Source organism: Grammomys surdaster, unplaced genomic scaffold (assembly GCF_004785775.1).
Source record: "Grammomys surdaster isolate TR1022 unplaced genomic scaffold, NIH_TR_1.0 136, whole genome shotgun sequence".
Taxonomy (NCBI): Eukaryota; Metazoa; Chordata; class Mammalia; order Rodentia; family Muridae; genus Grammomys; species Grammomys surdaster.
Genome location: NW_021604594.1, coordinates 15146387 through 15167947, shown reverse-complemented (window position 1 = coordinate 15167947; position 21561 = coordinate 15146387). Strand labels below are relative to the sequence as shown.

Here is a 21561-nt window from a genome sequence, read left to right as displayed (position 1 = left end):
CTCTCTCTCTCTCTCTCTCTCTCTCTCTCTCTCTCTCTCTCTCTCTGCCTCTACTACCCTCCTGGCTCCCCTCCCCATGCCCCATGCCCTGAATAAACTCTATTCTATACTAAAAAAAAGAAAGAAAGAAAGAAAGAAAGAAAGAAAGAAAGAAAGAAAGAAAAAAGAAACTGAATCAACAATCACAAACACTCAGCAAGTTAAAACTCAAGACTAGATGGCTTCACTAAGGAATTTTACCAAATAAATAAATATTGATACCATTTATTTTAAGACTTTAAAAAATAGACTTGAAAGAAACACTTCAAAATTCATTCTATAAGTTTAGTGATAATTACCTGGTTCTAAAATAATACAAAAAAAAAATCTGGAAGTACACACTGATAGGCCTAGTGGATATAGTCACAAAACCCAACAGCTAGAAGACTGGGGGGGGGTCTTAGAGCATATGAACAGGACCATACATCATTACTAAGTACAATATATCCCTGGTGATTTAACATATGAAAATCAATCAGTCATATAGGCCACATGAATACTATAATGCACACAAAAAAACCCCACATGGTCTTTATAATACAGAAGTCTTTGGCAAAACTCAATACCAAGTAATGATTAAAAACCCCTCAAACCAGGAATAGAAGACACCCCCCCCATTATAATAAATGGCTCTTGAAAACCCCTATAGCTAGCACCATTCTCAATGGGAAAATATTTCAAGAAAAAGAGATATACTTCCTTTCACATACTTTCACAGTTCCTGTTCAATGCTATATAGGAAGACTGGCTCAGAACAATTAGAAAAAAAATAAAACTAAGAAAATACATCATCTGATTAGAAATGAAACACTCTTTTTTTTCTTTTCTTTTTTTCTTTCTTTCTTTTTTTTTTTTTTTTTTGGAGACAGAGTTTCTCTGTATAGCCCTGGCTGTCCTGGAACTCACTCTGTAGACCAAGCTGGCCTCGAACTCAGAAATCAGCCTGCCTCTGCCTTCCAAGTGCTGGGGTTAAAGACGTGTGCCACCACTGCTCAGCTGAAATGAAACACTCTTGTTTCTATTTATTAGATGTCTTGATCTTATATAGAAAGTTCTAGAAAATCCACTAGGAACCTATCAGCACAAATAAATAAGACAATTGGGTTGCAGAAGCCAAGATCAGCACATATAATACATCATAAATCTATATAACAGCAGTGAAAGTCTGACCAAGGGATTCAGAAAATAAGTTGGCTTATAATAGCACCAAAAAGAATGGAATATTTAGCAAGCAAATTTAACAATAGTACAAAATGTATATTATGGAAAAGTATAAAAACCTGTTGGAATTAAAGATGACTTAAATAACTGGCTTCCAGAGAACAATATTCTCACAGATTGATTCATAGATTCAATGCAACCCCTAATAATCTGGCTTATTTCTTCACAGAAGTTAAATATACTAAGCCTCAAAATTATATAAAATATACTAAAGACCCAGAATAGACAATAGTGAAAAAGAACCAAGTTGATAGACTCATACTTCTTGATCTCAGTTACTCCTACAAAGCTAAAGCAGTTCAAAAGGTGCTGTTGGTTTAAAGATAAGTGTATATATGAATGGAAAGGAATCAGGAACCCAGAAATTAACTCTGATGTTCAGTATAAACTGATTTTGACATGGATTCTGATACTATGCAACATGAAAAAATGTTGAAATAGTCTTACTAACAAATGATGTTAAGTGATTGACTATGTCAAGAAAAGAAGTCATCAAAGTCCTTTCTCCTATCATAGAGAAGAATCTACTGTGTGTACCTGTGTATCTGTGTATCTGTGGTTCACACAGACCTAAATATATAAGCAGAACTATAAAAGTCATATAACAAGAAACATATGTTTGCATTTTCATGACCTTGGACAGTTTTCTTAGATATGATGCCAAACCCAAAAGAAACAAAATAAGAAATAAAGTAGGTATCACCAAAATTAAAGCTTTAGGGATTAAAGGGCTACCATCAACAGACTGAAAAGATAACCTAAAGAATGGTAAAATTTTAGGAAAATTTTGCATTTGGTAAAGGACTTATAACTAGAAAAATACACTCTTACAACTCAATAATAAAAAGACACCTAATCCAGTTTGGTAAAGGACAATTTAAATAGACACCATTTCTAAAGAACGTAAGCAAATGGCCAATAAACACGTTGAGAGATGTCCAGTGTCATTAGACATTAGGGAAATGTGTCAGGATGAGATACTACTTCATATTCACTAGGATGGCACCGTATAAGTTTCCTACTGCTGCTGTAACAGAGTCCCACACACTTGACAACACAACTCCTCCTCAAGGCCGGAAGTCTGAAAGCTTCCCTGAGCCTACACTATCATGTAGAGAAAGTTGTACTACAAACCCTACAACGGCCAGAGGCTCTGGAGCAGAATCTCACTTTCCTCTTCTGGCTACTAGAAGGTGCCTTGACAATCTGATCCCAGCTTTCCTGTCACCTGCCTCTTCTCCCTGTAGTCCGGTCTCACTCCACCTCTATTAAAAACAATGATTGCATTTAGAGTGTACCTGCATGACCCAGGATCACCTCTTCCACCTGTAAATACTGAATCTTTTCTGTATTTGTGTGTGTGGGATGGGGGAGGTGCAATCCCAGTTGACCTGGTACTCCAGTGAAGATCAAGTGGCCTTGAACTCACAGTAGTCTTCCAACCTCAGCCTCCCAAGTGCTGGGATTATAGACATGTTCCACAAAGCCCATCTTAGATCCTTAATTTAGTCATACTATCTGCTTAGACTCTTTTTCCATATAAGGTAATAGTCATAGGTTACAGGGGTTAGAACCCAGACATCACAGGGAGTCACTTAATCTACTATAAACACTATCAAAATAAAGATAATAATTAACAGTTATTAGTGGAGGTAGATTATAACCTCACACACTATGACAGAGAATACAAATGCTACAGACACTTTGATAATAGTCTGAAAGTTCCTCCAGGATTACCTGGGAATGACCTAGCAATTCTGTTTTGAGCTATGGAGCTACAAGAAACGAAGTAGCTCATAGCTCAAATGAAGAATATGTCCACAAATGTCCAAAGCAGTATTATTTACAATAGCAAAAAAGCAGGAAAAATTGAAATTACCACCAATGGATGAATAAGATGAAATAAAATATTATATCCATATAGCAAAGTAGTCAAAACTAAAAATAAAATACTGATTCGTGCTACAACATGGGAGAACCTCAAAAAAGAAACATTATGCTGTTTTTAAAAAGCCAGTCTTAAAGGGCCACATATTGCATGCCTCCATTTATATGGCCTCTCACAGAAAACCAACCACTGTTGCCCAGGTATGACAGATGGGAAGTTAGGGAGCAATAGGTAGGACACAGATTTCTGAAATCAATTTGAGAACACAGCTTCAGACTTCTATCCCAGTGTGCCCACATGGGGGTAACTGAGAAAACAGTTCTCCAGTGATGATGTGGTTAGCTCTCACAGGACTGCAAAGGTTTGTATTACCCAATATTAGCAATCTCGTGTGTGTGTGTGTGTGTGTGTGTGTGTGTGTGTGTGTGTGTGTGTGTGTTTGTGTGTGTGTCTGTCTGTCTGACTGTCTGTCTATGTGTGTGTGTCTATGTGTGTGTCTGTGTGTGTGTGTCTATGTGTATGTCTATGTATGTGTCTATGTTTGTGTGTGTGTCTGTATGTGTGTGTGTATGTATAGTGCTTTCCATACTGAACCGGAGTCTATGTGGCCAAAAGAATATGCCAGAAATTGCAGAGAACTAAATGAATTGCCTAAGAGAACTAAGAATCCCACCCAACAGTTTAAAGACATACATGAAATGCAGTATAGTAAAAGTACACAAAGAGCTCCTGCCACAGCTTGCACACATACGTCACTAAGTTATTGGCTTGTCTGATAGATCAACACATATGTCATCTAAGGTAGCAATTTTGTATCCTTAACAATAAGCTTTTCCAAGAAAGGATCTTGAGCCAGGCAGTGGTGGCACACGCCTTTAATCCCAGCACTTGGGAGGCAGAGGCAGGTAGATTTCTGCGTTCAAGGCCAGCCAGCTTGGTCTACAGAGTGAGTTCCAGGTCAGCCCCAGGGCTACACAGAGGAACCCTGTCTTGGAAAACAAAAAACAAAAAACAAAAAAAAAAGAAAGGAAGGAAGGAAGGAAGGAAGGAAGGAAGGAAGGAAGGAAGGAAGGAAGGATCTTGAAAGTGTTGGGTAACTTGGGAGGTATTTTAGCCAAGGACACATGAGAAAATGTTCTCTCCCTTTTCCTGGGATCCACCCAATTCTACTTTCACAATGATCTCACTCCACAAAAGATAAAGGAATAATAGTACTCACAGTGGTGACTACAATAACACGTAATGAAAGTATTTACCTTGTCAAAGAGTTCCTGGTAAAGGGATAATCTAAGAAAGGTATGTCCTAATCCGCTTCAGCTTACTCATAGAAGTATTTTAAATGAGGAAGACAAATGATCATTTTGAATGCTTTATCTACTTGTCATACTTTACCAAATGCTCACTTAGATATCTGTGTCAAGTGAGTTTAGCTGAGGCCACTGCTTTTCAGAAAGCTCCAGTTTGCAACATTTATTCAGTTCTAGGTATAAAGCCCAATAAGAATGAGCCAATGAGTAGTAGCGACAGGGGATTCTTCGCTTATCAAGGTGATGTAAACACCAAAACTAGACTCATTCTTCAGTTCATCTAACAAATGTCTACAGGCGGCTAAGACACTAGAAACGTCTCCCAATGTGACCTCTCTAACTTTTATCTTCATGACTTAATGGCCCAGTGTTACCAGCGGCTGTGGTGATAGCGCTCTCAGAAAAGTAGTTCATTTCTGCCCTCCGACAGAAATGAAGCGCTTTAAAGGGCTCATTGAAATCAGTCTCGTTATAGGAACTGCTGAGTCTCTCAGAAAAAAATATCCTTGCAAGCTTAGAGAAACATACAAATTCAAACGCCAGCAAATTTATTTCCAATAACCTGGCTTGCTAACTTTTAAATTTACTTTTTAAATGTTTGTGTACAGTATGTGCAAGTATATATACATATATATAGATATACAATACACATATACATACATATATATGCACGTGTGTAAGAAATGCACACATACATTTTCACCTTATTTTTGAGACAAGGTTTCTCATTGCTCCTGTAGCTCACTGATTGACTGGCTGACTGGTCATCAAGCTTTGGGAACTTTCTTGTCTCTTCCTGCCCTCTCCCTCAGCTCTGGAGTTACAGATGCAGGCTCTGTCATTCTTGATTTTTATGTGGGTGCCAGCTCCTCATATTTGTGAGCTCTGCATCCACTAAATGATCTCCACAGCCTCTGCTTATTAATTTTAAAGAATAAATCTATATGTTACATAAAATTTTGTGCTTTACATCATCCAGCACTCACTAGTTTGTAACTAATATTTTATGGCTGATAGTCTGACTGGCTAGACCGACGTACTACACAAATAAGGATGTGACTCATAGAACAGTGTGTCCTTTCTTGATGCTTCTACACGTTCATGCTACTTAATTGTCATTCAAAATTTTTTGATTGAAGCAATGAAAAAAATCCTCAAAGTAGATGATATTATGGAAGAGTTTTAATGATTTAGAAAGACTCAGTTTAAACCAACTCTGTCAACATTTTGTTTGTTAATATAAAAAATAAAAACGTATTTGAGAAAGCCATCCCAAGTGTCTTTCTAGGCAGGATATGCCCTGCCTTTGACTCATGAACTTGAGCATATGGACTCATACGTGCCCATGAGCTTGTCCTGCATCCAAAACAGGTGCAAAGTCCATGCCACAGTGCAGTGAGTCAGCCCACATGTACTACAGTCTCAGAGATTACAACGTGGGCTGTTGGGCGTATCACAGAAACAACAGCGGCACAGTGACTGAGCTTGTCTGAATTCCATAATGAACTGGTTCTGGCTAATTCTTCAGGGCTACCTTCTTGTCACAGCCACACAGCCCTCTTGATGAAAACTCAACTATTGGCTAGAACTATTGATTCCTATTCCTCTAATGTAGTAAGTCATGAAACACACGGAGAGAGGACAATGCCAAGGGGGGAAGGGGGAAGAGGCAGAGATGGTTGGTAGGAAAGGAGCTCTCAAATGAAATTTAATTATCTTCTTAGTAGTAATAAATGTCATGTTCGGGCTTATAGTGAACCAAGTGGTCAATTTGTTGGCGTAGGCATTTGATTAGCCATGTCTGTTGATGTTTTGAAACCTGGAGGGATGGAAATAACTACAAAGTTAAAGAATTCCTATCAATACGAGTAAGTTTGTTTTTCTGTTCTTCTGTTCTTCTGTAGTAAATGCCATTCCAACTCAGTCAGTATTGTCTTTGGATGTTTTGAATTATAATTTAAGATGTAACAAAAAAGCCAGGCAGTGGTGGCGCACACCTTTAATTCCAGCACTTAGGAGGCAGAGGCAGGTGGATTTCTGAGTTCAAGGCCAGCCTGGTCTACAGAGTGAGTTCCAGGACAGCCAGGGCTATACAGAGAAACCCTGTCTTAAAAAAAAAAAAAAAAACCAAAAACAAACAAACAAAAAAGTAACAAAAAGAAAAATAGCTTACCCACAGCGCGTTCCATTTGTCATGTTCTGGTTGACGGAGCTGTTGATCCATACAATGGTGTTATTCACACATACTTTTCCTGGAGTACTGAGTTCTTGTCTTTCAATGTCATATTCAACAAAAATATCTGTTATCACACCAAAAACAATAAGAATGCCTGGCTGGGCCATTCCATGGAGCAATGCGCATACACTTCCCAGAAACATCAGCCAGATGTCTTTTGATGAAGAAAATCGAAACTTGAAAAACAAAGGGTTCAGAGATTATCTACACGTGAAAAGCGCATGGGGGATGGGAGTGGGGTGGGGGAACTGGGCAGGAGGGCTATTTAATTTCACTTTGATCCTGATAAGTAGTACTCAACATCAGGCATTTGTGGGGGTCATCTCTGAGCAGCTGTCTTCACACTAATTATGTAAAAGTACTATCTGTCAATTGTCTAAAACATCACTCAGATCTTTACATTACATCCAAATCTTTGCATCTGTCCCCATCAGGTCAGGAGCTGACTTTACTCCCTTCCAAGTCATCACCACAGATGCCACTACCAGGTAGACATACTGAGTGAACATTCAACAGTGCAGTAAATTGCCTCAGCTTTGAGAACCCATCTGGACAATGGGCAGATTTTTGCTTAGAAATGCTCCATCCTGAACAATGGTGTCATACCCTTTTTAATCCCAGCACTCAGGAGGCAGACACAGGTAGATCTCTGAGTTGGAGACCAACCTGGTCTACAGAGCAATTCCAGGACAGGCAAGGCTATAGAGAAACACTGTTTTGGAAAAAAAAAAAAAGAAAGAAAGAAAAGGAAAAAGAAGAAGAAATGCGTCCATCCTATACAAATTTGTGGTAGATACATAAGCTATGGAATTTCTAAAGACTTCTCATCACAATGTCTATATATGATCTATTGTTCTGGGAATTACTGTGAAGGTTTTCTTTATTAAGATTATAATTATGCATCCACAGATTCTATTCCAAGTATCTTTGCTGATATTAGACAGTGTGTTTACTGAGCATTGAATTTCTAATCACTATTCAGCATGTCCTGTAAAGCTCATGACTACATGGCTGATCACTGGAGTTAAGTCCTGCCAGTATGATGAGTTGGCTCTTCCTCCACTGAGTGAATAATTCACAACTGCAAAATCAACCAAGTAAAGCAGCACAGTGCATTACCAGTTCAAAGAAGCCAACTCGATTGTTTTTCCCTTTCTTCTTATCTTGTAACCTGAGGAGAAGAAAAGCCATTGTAAAGGTCATGTTTCCAAAACTGGTGAGAAATCCTCCTTACATGGTGCTTTTCTGAATTATTCTTTAGTAAGTATGCATTTCCCATCTGGCTAGAAAATTCTGGCCAAACCCAGTATTTTAATGTATTTTGCACTCATGAATTCTCAACAACTGTAGGTGCCTGGACAAAACCTGCACAGGGCCATACAGTCAACATTACAGCATGGGGTGGGGGGAGTGGCAGAGGAGGTTTGAAACATGGCACACATAGTTTAAGAGCTACAGGCAATTAACAGCAGCTGAAAGCAGAGGCTGGGCTCTGTTTAATTCAGGAGCAAGATTCATAGTAGATTGCCCATAATCCAATAGTCAGCTTTAGGCCATGTGTTTAGGCAACATTAACTGGACTCAATAAGAGATGCAATATAAAATATTTGTATATACATTTGTATATTCTAAATTTATATACATACATATACTATATATTCTATATATAATACATTTCTATATATGCTATATATATTTATATGTGTTCTACATATACATGCAAATAAAGATATAAATACATAGAATATATATAGAACAATTATAGTAAATGTATATAGAATAGGATATATATTCTAGTTGTAATGAAAACAATCACCCATCCATTTGTCTTTGCCAAATGTGCTCACTCTCAAAATGTCCTTTCTTAGACCCTCATGTATACAGTTTCTCCAACTTCAGATTCACACTCTAAGTCTGCTAAGTCTCCTTGGCAGGACCTTCTCTAGCCAAGATCGTTAAGATTTCAATAACATCGGCCCTGACACACACATTCCTTCTTAGATCTTCATCTCCAATTCACTCTTTTTCTTAGGAAAAAAAAAAAGTTGTGCATTCTCAGTATCTACTGTGTAATGTTTTCTAAATTTATAATGTTTATTTTCTCCCCCCATTAATATACTCTCCTCATGAGCCTAGAGGGAATGGACTGCAATTATTCTGCTAAAGGAACATTGATTCCTAATGACATACTGCTATATGTCTGGATCAGAGAGCGTCACACAACCCTTATCAGAGAAGCTTTCTCTTGCAGTAGATGGGAATTAACATAGAGACTCAAAACGGAAAACCTGAAAAGAGGAAGAGACTTTGGAACAATCATCAAACCCCTCCCCTCAGAGCTTAGGGATTTATTTTGCAAAAAGATTGTAAGAGCCAGAGGGGATGGAGGACACCCAGGAGTGCAACAAAAGGGATGCACATGGGAACTCACACAGACTGTGTCCAGCACCCTGGAGACCTGCACAGGTTCAAACCAGACAGGGTCCCAGCACTGAGAGGAAGAAGTGGACAAAGGCTCTGGACCTTAACCAAGAACCTATTGCAGTGGATTCCCTCTGGCAAAGAGACAATCCTTTTTCTCCAGTAGAGTATCACTGGGTTTATCGATCACAGTACAGAGCAGGCCCTCATGCCCAGGACTGGCTGACTGACATAAAATTAATCCCATGATTGTTTGTTTGCTGTGGGCTTTCTGATTTCTTTAATTTTGTTTTGACACGCTTGGTCTTGTTGGGTTTTTTGTTTGTTATTTTCATTTTTGTGCAAGTTTTTTTTTTCTTTGAGAGTGAGAGAGAACTAAGGTTGGAAGAGTGGGTAGGAGGGAGATGGGGAGAGTGTGGTGCGAATTGGAGGTAGAAAACATGATCAAAATATATTATATATTTAAAAAATGAAAAACAAATGTCCTACTTGCGGTGAAGGAGCTATACTAGATGTTTCTTCTCTGAACTCCCAATAGGACTCTTAGAAGATCAGGGTCACCTGATTTCTTCTAGCACAGTGCTAATTTTACCGGTACTACTGCAGCCTTCTGTCATGAAATACTTCAAACTTCTTAAATCAGTCTTCCACCATCCATCGTCTAGGCCAGAATTGACGATGTCTGTGTTCTATTGCAGCCCCCATTTAATCCTGCATCAACACTTCCTTACATGGAAACTCAAACTTGAGTGCTGAAGAAAAAGTTCAAAGAATTCAACCGTAGGTTTTTATTAGTCACAGGGGGAAGAGGCGTCAGGGGCTGGGGGTTGAGGGGGGTAGTTGGAGGACCTCCTGGAACTCATGAAATCACACTATTGTCCAGCTCTTTTCCTGTTTGTTTGGGCTAGAAGCTCTGTGGTGGACGGAGATGCAAGGGAGGAAACCTGGCATAATCAGGAAGGGCTATCCCACAAGGCTTTAAAGAGAAAAAGAAAGCAGCCGGTCAGTGGTGACGCATGCCTTTAATCCCAGCACTCAGGAGGCAGAGGCAGGTGGATCTCTGAGTTCTCAGACAGCCTGGTCTACAGAGTGAGTTCCAGGACAGCCAGAGCCACACAGAAAAACCCTGTCTCAGAAAAAAAAGAAAAAGAAAAAAGAAAAAGTGTTCTATACTTTCTATGCATGGTAAGTAATGTATAAGAAAACGCTCTCCTCTATATTCATAGGACTATTCTGAAACCTTTCTAGAGAAGATGCTGTGCTGTTGAAACGGTCACTCACCTTGATTTCTTATCATTGTTATCTGTCAGGATGAAAACAACATATAAAGAGATTAATAATCGAGTCAGAATGCAACACAATCATAATCATTAGTCAACCAAAAGCATTTCTAGGAAGTACTTTTATTCATAAAATATTTTAGAATAATAACTGCCTCTTTCTATCTCTTTATCATCCTTCCCTCTCTCCCTACCTCCTGCTGCTTTGACTATATATTTGGATATTTTTCCAGATCATAGAATATTTGTATTTTCTGAATATCAAAAGGAAGACTTTCCCTTTTTTGAGACAGGGTCTCTCACTCTGTAATGTAAGCTGGTTTGGGGGCTACATAGTCCAGAGTAGCCTCAAACTCAGACTCATGGCAAGTTTCTTCCTTCAGTCTCCCAAGGACTAGAATTCCAGATGTGAGCCACTGTGCTTGATAGAAATTACCATTTCTAAATTAGCTGAAGTAAATATGTTTTTTTTAAATTATCTATTAAAATGAAAATTAATTTAAAGTTTGGTTCCTTAGAAACATTTTCGGTTTATCAAAATGTATCTACTTAACAGATCACAAATTGATTGTGATATGTCTAATACTTCATCGCCATCAGAATCCATAAGGCGGAGCTACATGTTATTTTTTGTCAGCACATGTAGAGCAAATGTCAGTAGGAAATGGAAATGAGTGTCTACAGGATCGTAAGGAAGGCACAGAGAAAAGAATGCCAAGGAATATTTGTTACCATGGCCACCATTTCCTGGTTCCGATGACATTTAATACAACTGCAGAAAAAGACTAAATAGACATTATGGTGTGGATAGGATACAGGGCTTGAGAATCAGAAAACTGGATTAGAAGCACGATTGGATAAATTGCTTTGATTCATGAATGAATGAATGAATGAATGGCAGTTTAGAACATGCCAGGGACTAAAATGTGTCAAGGTCTCTCCCATAACATCTCATTTTTGCCAGGAGAGTGTTGGTAGGGCCTGTTTAAGGAGCAGACACCGTTAACAATTACTGTTGCCACGGTGATTAGTAATGATACGGAGCTAAAGTTACTAAAATGATCAGTGCTGAACAACTGTACTCTACTGGGAAGGAGGTCCTCATGGGAGATGGTAGCACTCGCTCAGCTCACGTTGTGAGTTTTAACACAGAGCTAGCTTTCAGATGTAGCATGAATTCTAGAGAACCCGCCCTGGTTATATGTCAGGCACATGCCCAATACTAGCTCCACATTTGTAGTTGATTTTTCTCTGCTTTTTGAAACCTCACTAGGCTTGTCTCACTTTTGTCTTTACTTTTTGTTACACAAGGCTCAAGGAAACTCACTTACATGATCCATCTGATTCAAAGGCATGATTCTCCTCTCCAAATTTCTTCACACTGCGAAGAATCACCGAGTCAGACATGGTGCCTGCAATCTGCACTCAACAACCCTATAAAATAAAACAGTTGCTGAAATTATTACATATATTCTCTTTAACAAAAGTAACTAAATAAACAAGTGACTTTGTTCAAGAAACAAGCTTCTGTAATCAATCTCAAACAAACAAACAAACAAACAAAACCAGATCTTTTCATTGAATAACATCTTAATGAAGGAGACTAAATTTTAGGAAAGAAACTGAGAGTCATGGTTTCATCAACTGTTATGCAAATGACTTTGCTTACTTTTCAAAAGTTAGCCCAATTGAAAATGGTTTACTTGCTTTTCTGCTTTTGGCTCAGAAGAGGCTAGAATACAGTTTTCTCTTCAGTCTTCCAAATTGAGCCTCATCAGATGCCAGCAGCCTACACCATGCCACCCAAGTTTGACCCTAAGAATATCAAAATTGTGTATGTGAGGTTCTCCAGAGGCAAGGTTGCTACCACATCTGCCTCAGCTACCAAAATTGATTCCTTGGGTCTGTCTCCTAAAAAAACGTTGGTCATGGTATTACCAAAGCAACCAGTGACTGGAAAAATCTGAGGATTAGCATGACACTGAGGATCCAGAACAGACAGGCCCAGATTTAGGTGGTGTCCTCTGCCTCTGCTTGACAACCAAAGCCCTCAAGGAGCCACCAAGAGACAAAAAGAAGCAGGAGAACATCAAGCACAGTGGAAATGTCACTTTTAATGAGATTGTCAACATTGCCTAGCATATGTGACAATGCTCTTTAGCCAGAGAGCTTTCTGGAAATATTGAGAACCTGGGTACTACACAGTCTGTGAGACGTAATGTGGATGCCTGCCATCCTCATGAAGTCATAAATGACATCAACAGTGGTGCAGTGGCGTGTCCAGCTAGCTAAGAAGAAACAAGAGGAAATATTTCAATAAAAGGCCATCTAAAAGAAAGAAGATGGTTTTCTTTAGTTGATGGATAGACAATGAATTTTTATAAAATTACTTATTCTTTCTGTTTATATATGATTTATTTGTTTTTTTTAACAAATCATCATTATGGTATTAAAATAACAAAATAGCTGATGGTATTCTTAAGTGTAGTTGGTATAATAACACCTAAGAACTTAGTGTCAGTGGCCTTTTGTAAGTAGAGCCCCAGGAGAAGGTGAGTCTAGTAGGAACCGAGGAAACAGAGAAGGTGCTGAATAAAGCAAGAAGCTAGGGTTAGTTTTAACCACAGCTCTCTTTATGAGTTTTCTCTATTCAAATACATAACAACGATGAGCAGGTTTTTTTAAAAAAAAATTCAAGCAAGCTCAAGACAATAAAAATAAGCAATCAAAATAAAATGAACCATAAGTGGAAGATAAGAGAGCTCATCAGTTGGCATTTTCACTATAGGTTCTAGATACAAACGGGGGTATGAGAGTTTAGCTCCCGATAGGACCAGAAGTTTCCCACACCAGACAGTGGAGTACTGATCCCCTCTCTAGGTGGAGCAATTGGGTATTACAGACCTCGGGCACTGCTGGGAGGCTCCTGAACACTTAGTGCCAATCATTGCCCGAGGACTTATAGCTCACGATGAAATACAGATCTATGAAGGTTATGTAAGGAGACAGTGATATATGCTATATATACATATACACATGCTCTGTGTGTATACACACACACACATATATGTATATATATATATACATATATGTATATATATATATGATCATATCTGCATATTATGCATATAAAGAGTTGAAGTTGGACTTATGAAAATCTCCCTGCTTCACCTAATTGGGATCACAGAGAGTGGAAATTTCAGATACAATAGTTAGATCATTGCTAGCAATTTTCTAAACGCAGTGATATAATTAACATTAGACTATGTTATGCATACCTTGAAGGTCTGATCCCAGTGCAAAGGAGTGTTCAGTGATGGGACCGTGAGGAAATGATTAGATAGTGAGGATCCTGTCTTTATAAATGGAGTAATCCATTTCCCAATCCATAATTCAATATATTATTGGAATATAATTCAATATATTATTGGAATATAATTCAATATATTATTGGAAGATAGTGGAACTGTAGAAGGTGAGTCACAGAGAGCATGTCCTGGCTCCTTCATGTCTCTTTCTTTGTTTCTTAGTCACAGCAGGGTGAGAAGTCTCATCCTTCACTCACACCCACCACCATGATATCCAGCCTTTCCTCAGGCCTCAAGAAAAAGATTTATCCAAAACCACGAGACAAAATTAACTTTTTTTCTTTTTAAGTTTCTTGTGGAAGGTATTTTGTTACAGTAACAACAGCTGTTAGCCATTCTAAGAGTTGATCAGCATAAACAAAAGCCAATCAATAGACAATTTATATCAAAAACGTAGAGCATCGAGAATAACTACACCCTGTCTCAAATCTATGAAATTAGCAATAATAGCAGACTGACAGATATTTTTTTATCAATAATTGATACTGGAAAACACAGATAAGCATTTTCAAAGTGCTGCGGAAAAATAACTTTTAACCTGGGCCAAAAAAGTCAGTTTGTCCATATCCTGACTTTGAGAACCAAGGGAGGATTTAGTCACAAACTATTATAGAGTGGACCTCAGAAGAAAAGAGTATCTAAGAAGGATTATGGAAAAAGAACCAAGTGTAAACTTAAGAACTAATAAAATACCTCAGTATAGTCCATTAAGTCTCAATATGGAGTTTAACCTGTTTATTTCAAAGCAACAAAAATTAAAACTATGTATGGTAGTTGGAGTGAATATGGCCCCTGACAGATGGCTCCTCCAGCATCAAGTCTGCCTGGAAGCTGCCATGCTTCCCACCACGATGATAATGGACTAAACCTCTGAAACTGTAAGCCATCCCCAATTAAATGTTAGTCTTTATAAGGGTTGCCTTGGTTGTGGTATCTCTTCACAGCAATGGAAATCTTAACTAAGGCAATAAGATACGATGTTCAGTGTGTAGATGAAGTGTGTTGAACTCTTTCTCATAAGTATCTATGCCCAAATGTTCTAGTAATTATGGAATGTATAGATGAACATCTGATTCAAACTGCCAAGGATAAACCTACAAATCATACTCAGTGGATGAAGAGAGTGGCAACCCCCACCCCCACATATTACCTATTTCCATTTGTATATATGAAGTGTTCAGTACAGCCAGCCACTACAGACAGTAAGTAATGGTCTAAGCGTGGAGTAGTTGTAGAAGGGAGACCAAGAAAGAAATAGCTGGTAATGAAGTCGAGGTTCTACTGGGGATAAGGGAAATATTCAAATTCTGAATTACAGGGACGGTTGCATAATCTATCAATATACTGAAATCTTGTATGTTGTACACTTCATTCAGATGAACTCCTTGCTATGTAAATTATACCTCCAACTGGCTGTAAACATACATGCAGAGCACTCAAGGGGAGAAGATTCCACAGTAGAGAAACGGAGTGATAAATGCTAACAGTCAGCTAGCTTTCTCCTCTCTATGTAGTTTGAGACCCAAGGCCATCAAGTGGTGCCACCCTCATTTAGAATGGGTCTTCTCATCTTAACTAACCTAATCAAAGAACTCTTCACAGGCACAGGAAGAGAATATTGAATCTAGGCAATTCCTTCCTCACGGATATAGGCTTATCTCATAGGTTATTCTATATCTTGTCAAGTTGTCAATAAACTATCATAATTAGGAGTTTTGGTAAGTTCCCATTTAACACCAATGTATGGAATCTGAAAATAAGAGATATATTTAAGTTACATTTGACATATTGATAAAAATTGGCTATTTCATAAGACACATAGTTAAATCAAGCTAAAGTGAGCTAATAGCTTCCTCCATACTACCTAGTTTTCATACGTACTAGAAGGTGCTTATGTAAGCTTCTGGAGGAGAAAAGTAACCAACAGTCTTACTGTTGTGGATCCTGCAAGCTTCAGTAATGACCTGTGAGGCAAGATGTATCAATTAGTATAACACAGGCATGACGATTAGGTGGACCACCAACTTCTCTCTGGTTGAACGTGAGGCTCACTTCACAGAAGGGAACACATACTTGGTTCTGTAAATCTAGTCAAGAGTCCCTGGCTGAGGAGGTCCTGGGCCATAGCAGAGAATTTATATTATTATTTTACTAAATTGTCATGCTCTCTTACTGTCTTCTAAATACTCAATTATACCCATAGGTAAGTGCTATGCCCAGTCTTCATCAGAGAAGCTTCTGGGCAGTGTTTAACGAAGAAGCCCATAAGTGGCCAAAAGTCCAAGAATGTTTAGATAGTTGAGTGTTTGGTCCTAAATTGGAAAGCTATGTCGGTCCCTCTAAGCCCAGGGAACATCATAGAAGAGGGAGCAGAAAGAATGTAAGATCCAGAGGACGGGGAAATGGGCAGAAAAAAGATATCTTCTGGGGGTACAGTCACTGCATTCATGATTATCTGCAACAGACTCACACAAGGCTGCACTTCCTCACACTTCATCACAGTTAAGGGAGGGAGCCTCGAGGCCTCATTACTTCTGACACACTATAAGCAATTAACAGCTGTTGAGAGGTGGGGAATCATTTTCTTCAGTGATGTAGTCATCGATGAATTGTTCTTGCTCTGGGAAGCAGCCTCCCACCTGCGCTTGGCAAGGAACTCTAAGCACATCGGAAGGGCCACAAAGAATAGGAAGATATGAAAAGTAAGAAAATTGAGGTCTCCAGCAGGAGAGGCAGAGAGGTGAGAGAGGGAAATAGATGAAATTAAAGATCACTGAAATTCATTATATAAATGTAGACTACTATCAAACAATTAAAAAGGCAACTAAAAACTTAATGCAGATATTAATAAGAAAGCAAAATTTTTCTATATAAGTATATTTTAATTTTCATTTAAAATTTTGCACATATTATATTTTGATTATAAGTCTTCCCGTTCCCTGATTGTTATATTTGTATATATAATTTTTAGCATATATGCTGATATCAATGCAACCAAGTAAGAAATAAAAGATTAAACACTGGTAAAATATACACATTTATATCCAGTAAAATTGTGTTATAACTTTAAAAACACATGCATGCTAAAGATGAGCTCACAATAAAAACTAGGAAATACTTGAAACTTGATAATAAAGTTAGAAAAGCTGAAGGATCTAGGAAAGCTAAAAAGACATCAAAGATTTAGTTGTAAACATAAATGCAGTAAATTTTTCAAAAGATTAAAGAATGAATGCCACTCTTCTTAAGATGCTTTCAAATAATCATGGAGCTGAGGACGCCACCCATGCTTAACATACAGAGGCTCTTCGTTCAGGCCTCAGCAAAACAAAGAGGAAAGGGGATCTCAAAATTAATACGTTTTTTTTTTAAAAAAAAAAGACAAATAAAAAATAGAGAGAACAAAGCAACTTAAAAGCTTTTCTTTTCAGATAACCAAAGACCAGAAAGAACTCCACAAAGCATCTCAAGAGAATATATACAAGCCACAAATAAACAATAGAAAACAGGCAGGAGACCAGACAGAAACATTACAAGTCATAATCAAACACCATAAGTGACTTTATGATAATAAGTTTGAAAACCAGGATAAAACTGATTTTCTAGAAAACATGTGATTTATCACATTTTGTTCAGAAGAAAATAAAAAATGTAAAATTAATAATCATTAATGATTTTTTAACAATTATTATCAATTAACAAATTGAATATTTATTCAATATTCAGAAAACCTCCAATCCCTACCCCTTTCTCCACCTCCCTAAATAGGATTAAATTAATAGCATAGACAAGCCTTACCAAAATTTCAAAGACTGAGTGATTCTAATACTGCCTATAAATTGGATTTTATCTACAGATTTTTAAACAAACCTTTCTGTTTTAGTTAACTTGTGCATTATATGAAACAAAAATACAAGAAACCAAGAATAAAGGCGTCAAAAACATGGACGGCTTCACAAATGTGCATGTCCTTCTTGCTCCTTCCTGCCCAGGAGCCATTCTAACCTATCTGCTCTACTCTCATTTTAGCACACGTGCTGCTGAAATGAACAGTAACAGTTCTTCCACTAAATAGTGAGCAAAGATAGTTACTCAGCTTATTTCACAAGGCAACTTTAATCTTGACATTGAAGAGAGACTGTTATAAGAAGAAAAAATAGACCAAAAATTGATTTTAAAGAGCTAAGATGTACACTAAATGTAATTCAGTAGCTTACAAAATACAACAAGACAAGGCTGCTTGGGAGCATAGAGTGGTTATTTAGGAAGACAAATGATCATTTGACTAGATTCAGAGGAAGTATTTTATATAATTAACATCCATTCTTGGTTTTAGAAGACCAATAAAGTTGAAAAAAAAAACAAAAAAAACAAAGCAAAATGAAGTTTTGCAAATGTAACAAAAAAAAAATGAGATCATGATCAGGACCCAAACCGTTGGCCAAAATACAGGCATGGACTAAACTCCAGTAGCATAAAGGGCTGAGAGAATGGAGGGAGAATCCTTTCTGGTATAGCTAATAAAAATATACTGTGATTGAATAGCTTTGGAGTGTAAATTAGAAATAAATGAGAAAGACTGAATACACTAATGGTGGGTTGGAGAATATTTTATTCTGTTAAACCAATTAACCAATTAAAATTGAAAAAGAATAAGCAAGGCATTAAACACAATTACGTGAACACTCACTTTTTTTAATAAGGGCTTATCAGGATGACCAATATATCTGAGCCTACTTCCCTGTCCTAGCCCAAAGTCATTTTCATGTCTGAAGCCTACTTCCTTGTTCTAGCCTAAAATTTAGAATCCTGTCTGAAATTACTTCTTTGTTCTACCCTAATATTTAGATTCCTGCCTGAAATTACTTCTTTGTTCTAGCCTAATGTCAGACTCCTGCCTGCAGGCCATTTCCTTGTCCTTGGCCAATGTCAGATTCTTACCAAGCAGCCCCAAAGGCTCTCTGCCTCTTCCCCTTTTTTATTTCATTAACAAGACTGAGCCTATTTTAGGTCGTTCTGACAAGAATGCTTTCCCTACCCATCATGCAATATGCATTATCCAAAGCAATGCACTTCTGTCTTAGGTTGGCAAGGCTCTGTGCAAAATCTATCAAATAAATAAATAAATAAATAAACAAACAAACAAAAAACCGGATAATGGAACTGGCTATCACAGTCGAACATTTGAGACTTTTTAGCAGCAATTTAACATTACCCACATTATGAGGATTCCTTATAACTGTCAAAGACAAGAGATTGTGGAACAGGCCCATAGAACTTTAAAACAATATCCCCATAAAATAAGAGAGAGAGAGAGAGAGAGAGAGAGATCCCTATCCACTATAAATTTATTTAAATCATGTTCTTTTTATTTTTTATTTTAAATTATTTTTAAAAAATTTGGATGCCAAGAAACTTTCTGCTGAGTGTCTATGACACTCTACAACTAGGCATACTTATGCATAGGTGAAAGGGAAAGATCCACTTACTGGCATAAGGTATGATCCCGAACAGGTATTAAATATGGGGAAGAGGGCATGACTGTGTTTTTTTTCTGAAGGATGCTGAAGGAGCATGGTGACCACCAGAGCGATGGGTGAGACATGCTGATGCAAGGACAAAGAATGATGCTGACTTGTGAGCTTGCTGAGTATCCTGACAATGGTGGCTGGGAAGCTATATCGGACATATGTTCCTGACTCACCATTGCTTACCTATACCCCGATGGGACAAGCTTCCTTGCCTCAAGTTTTTAGACCTTGTGGAACAGAGAGTCAAAAGAGCAGTTATAATGACTCTTGAATTATTCTTAAATGTGACCTGTGATGGAAACTACCTCTTCCCACATTTTCCAGACACTGGCTCTAAGGCATGAAGAGATTAAGCTACATGCTCAAGAGCACAGGTTAGTAACTGATGGAGCCTAGAATCAAACTCATGTCATATGAGATCCATGCAGAGATAGGTATTAGCATGTTTACTACAGCATGTTTTTGAAAGTAAAAGCTTGAAGAAAATATAAATAAACAAGAGAATGAGTCCACGGTGCATAGACCTTTTGTAATTCAGGCTAAATGAAGTAACTAGGAGACTTCAGGGGAAGTATGGATTGGAGAGATGTATAAGTCTCCCTCCCTGCTCTATCTCTGTCTTCCTACCTCTTTTATCTCCTTTCAATCCCTATCAACCCCTACTTTCCCTCTCCCAGATTAATGACTTCACGTTGTATTATGTGATCTATTTAATTTAACCAGCATCTTCTGTGTGCCTATTGTACTAGAACGATCAGTGGAGCCTGGCGGGGCTCACAGTAGATACTGGAGGTAATGATTCCCCAGCTCTCCAAAGCATCAGTAGTAACTAGTGGAGTAGTGAGGGGTGGGTTCCCTTGAGATCAGCAAGATGTGTTCTGTTTTATTCAGTCTCCAGCTATTTTTTCCTACCTCAGTCATTACTTTAAGATGATTCGTCCCACTGCCTGGCATGTCTTCAGCAGGATTTAAAGGCCAATAGTACAGCGCCTTCCTTCAGATTCTGGATTTTCACAGGCCCCATTGTTACTTGCTGCTCCACTATATTATTTTTGGACTGAGGGTACAATGAGAGTTTACACAGGGTCTTACTTGTACCTCTCTCTGGCCTGGAACTCACTATGTAAACCCAAGTTGGTCTTTAACTTGTCTCGCCAAGTCATGGGATTCTAAGTGTTTACCACCAAGCCAATCATGTTTTTAAAACATATCTCTACCTCCTGGTTAATCCATCTTCACCTCAGGTGAATCCATCTTCCTCAGATACTGAGGAAGTCCACAAGGGAAGAGAACATGGGTTTCTTTTGCCCTTTACACTTTTCACACCTAATCCCCTGCCTCTCTCGGGAACTTTGCCTTTCAGGGTCCCTTGCAGTCAACACACTAACCTGGATTCCTTCTCCAATGCTAGCCCCTCAGCAATCCCACATATGAGGTTTCCTACAGTTTGTGTCTTTCTGGACATCCTTACAATTTATTTCTGTGACCTTTCTTTTATTGTGAAAATGAAACTTCTTCAAAGACAAAGCTTTATTCCAGGCCTGGATTTCTACACTCATAACATCATCAATATCCTTCAGCAAAGACCACCATGAACATAACTATAAGTCAACAAGTTGAGTCACAGAGGAGGATGCATTTATGGCCATGAGGTGTCTCAGTAAGAGAGTGTTGGAAAGGTCCTGGTATGGGACTGGGACTCCCATTAGGGCAGTCAAGGAGGTTCCTAAGGAAGTGAGAGTTTGGTTTAGATGCTATGCTTTTGCAGCAAAATTGTTAACTATTCCGTGTTGTTTCATTTTACTATGTATGCTTTTAGAGTAAGTCTGAGGTTCGTGCTATGAGATTGCTTATGCCTAGTAGAGAACAACGGCATAACTGAAGTGGTAGGCCAGCTACTGACCATAAGAGGATGATTTCTATTCCTTTCTCATTATCAGTCTGAACAACGTAGTACTATTGTTTTCCTGACCTATTTCACAAGACATGAGTTTCCAGGCCAGGGCTGAAGGCAATCTTCAGTATTTCTGTGAGAACTGAAAGGTTCTATCATGATCTCTTGGGTGCTCAGCTGGGGCAGGCATGATGTTTGAAAGCCATCGTGCTGAAAATTTTAATGACTTCAAGTCACAAAGACACTAAATAATTTTTTAGCACTAAATGTGGGGAAAGCACACTGAAAACTGAAAATTAGTAGAAAATAAATGAGATTTTGTATGTGAACTTCCCCAGAAAATGTTCTAAAATTCTAAAATTCTGAGAGAGAGAGA

General features: G+C 38.1%; 1 protein-coding gene and 1 pseudogene across 2 annotated transcripts in view; one reads left to right on the top strand and one right to left on the bottom strand.

Moving 5' to 3' along the window:
* The window catches only part of Abcb11 (ATP binding cassette subfamily B member 11), a 106376-nt gene that overhangs the window by 82059 nt on the left and 2756 nt on the right, over nt 1-21561 (bottom strand). Inside the window, exons 1-5 of one of the 2 annotated variants that reach the window (XM_028762875.1) lie at nt 11724-11817; nt 10394-10415; nt 9705-9864; nt 7811-7862; nt 6629-6867 (exon numbers count right to left, since the gene is read on the bottom strand). In XM_028762875.1, the coding sequence (XP_028618708.1) occupies nt 6629-6834 (206 nt within the window). In that variant the 5' untranslated portion in view covers nt 6835-6867; nt 7811-7862; nt 9705-9864; nt 10394-10415; nt 11724-11817. Of the gene's footprint in view, nt 1-6628; nt 6868-7810; nt 7863-9704; nt 9865-10393; nt 10416-11723; nt 11827-21561 lie in introns of those variants that run through there. The other variant, XM_028762874.1, reaches the window with a different exon arrangement.
* Nucleotides 12180-12684, top strand: LOC114617308 (annotated as a pseudogene).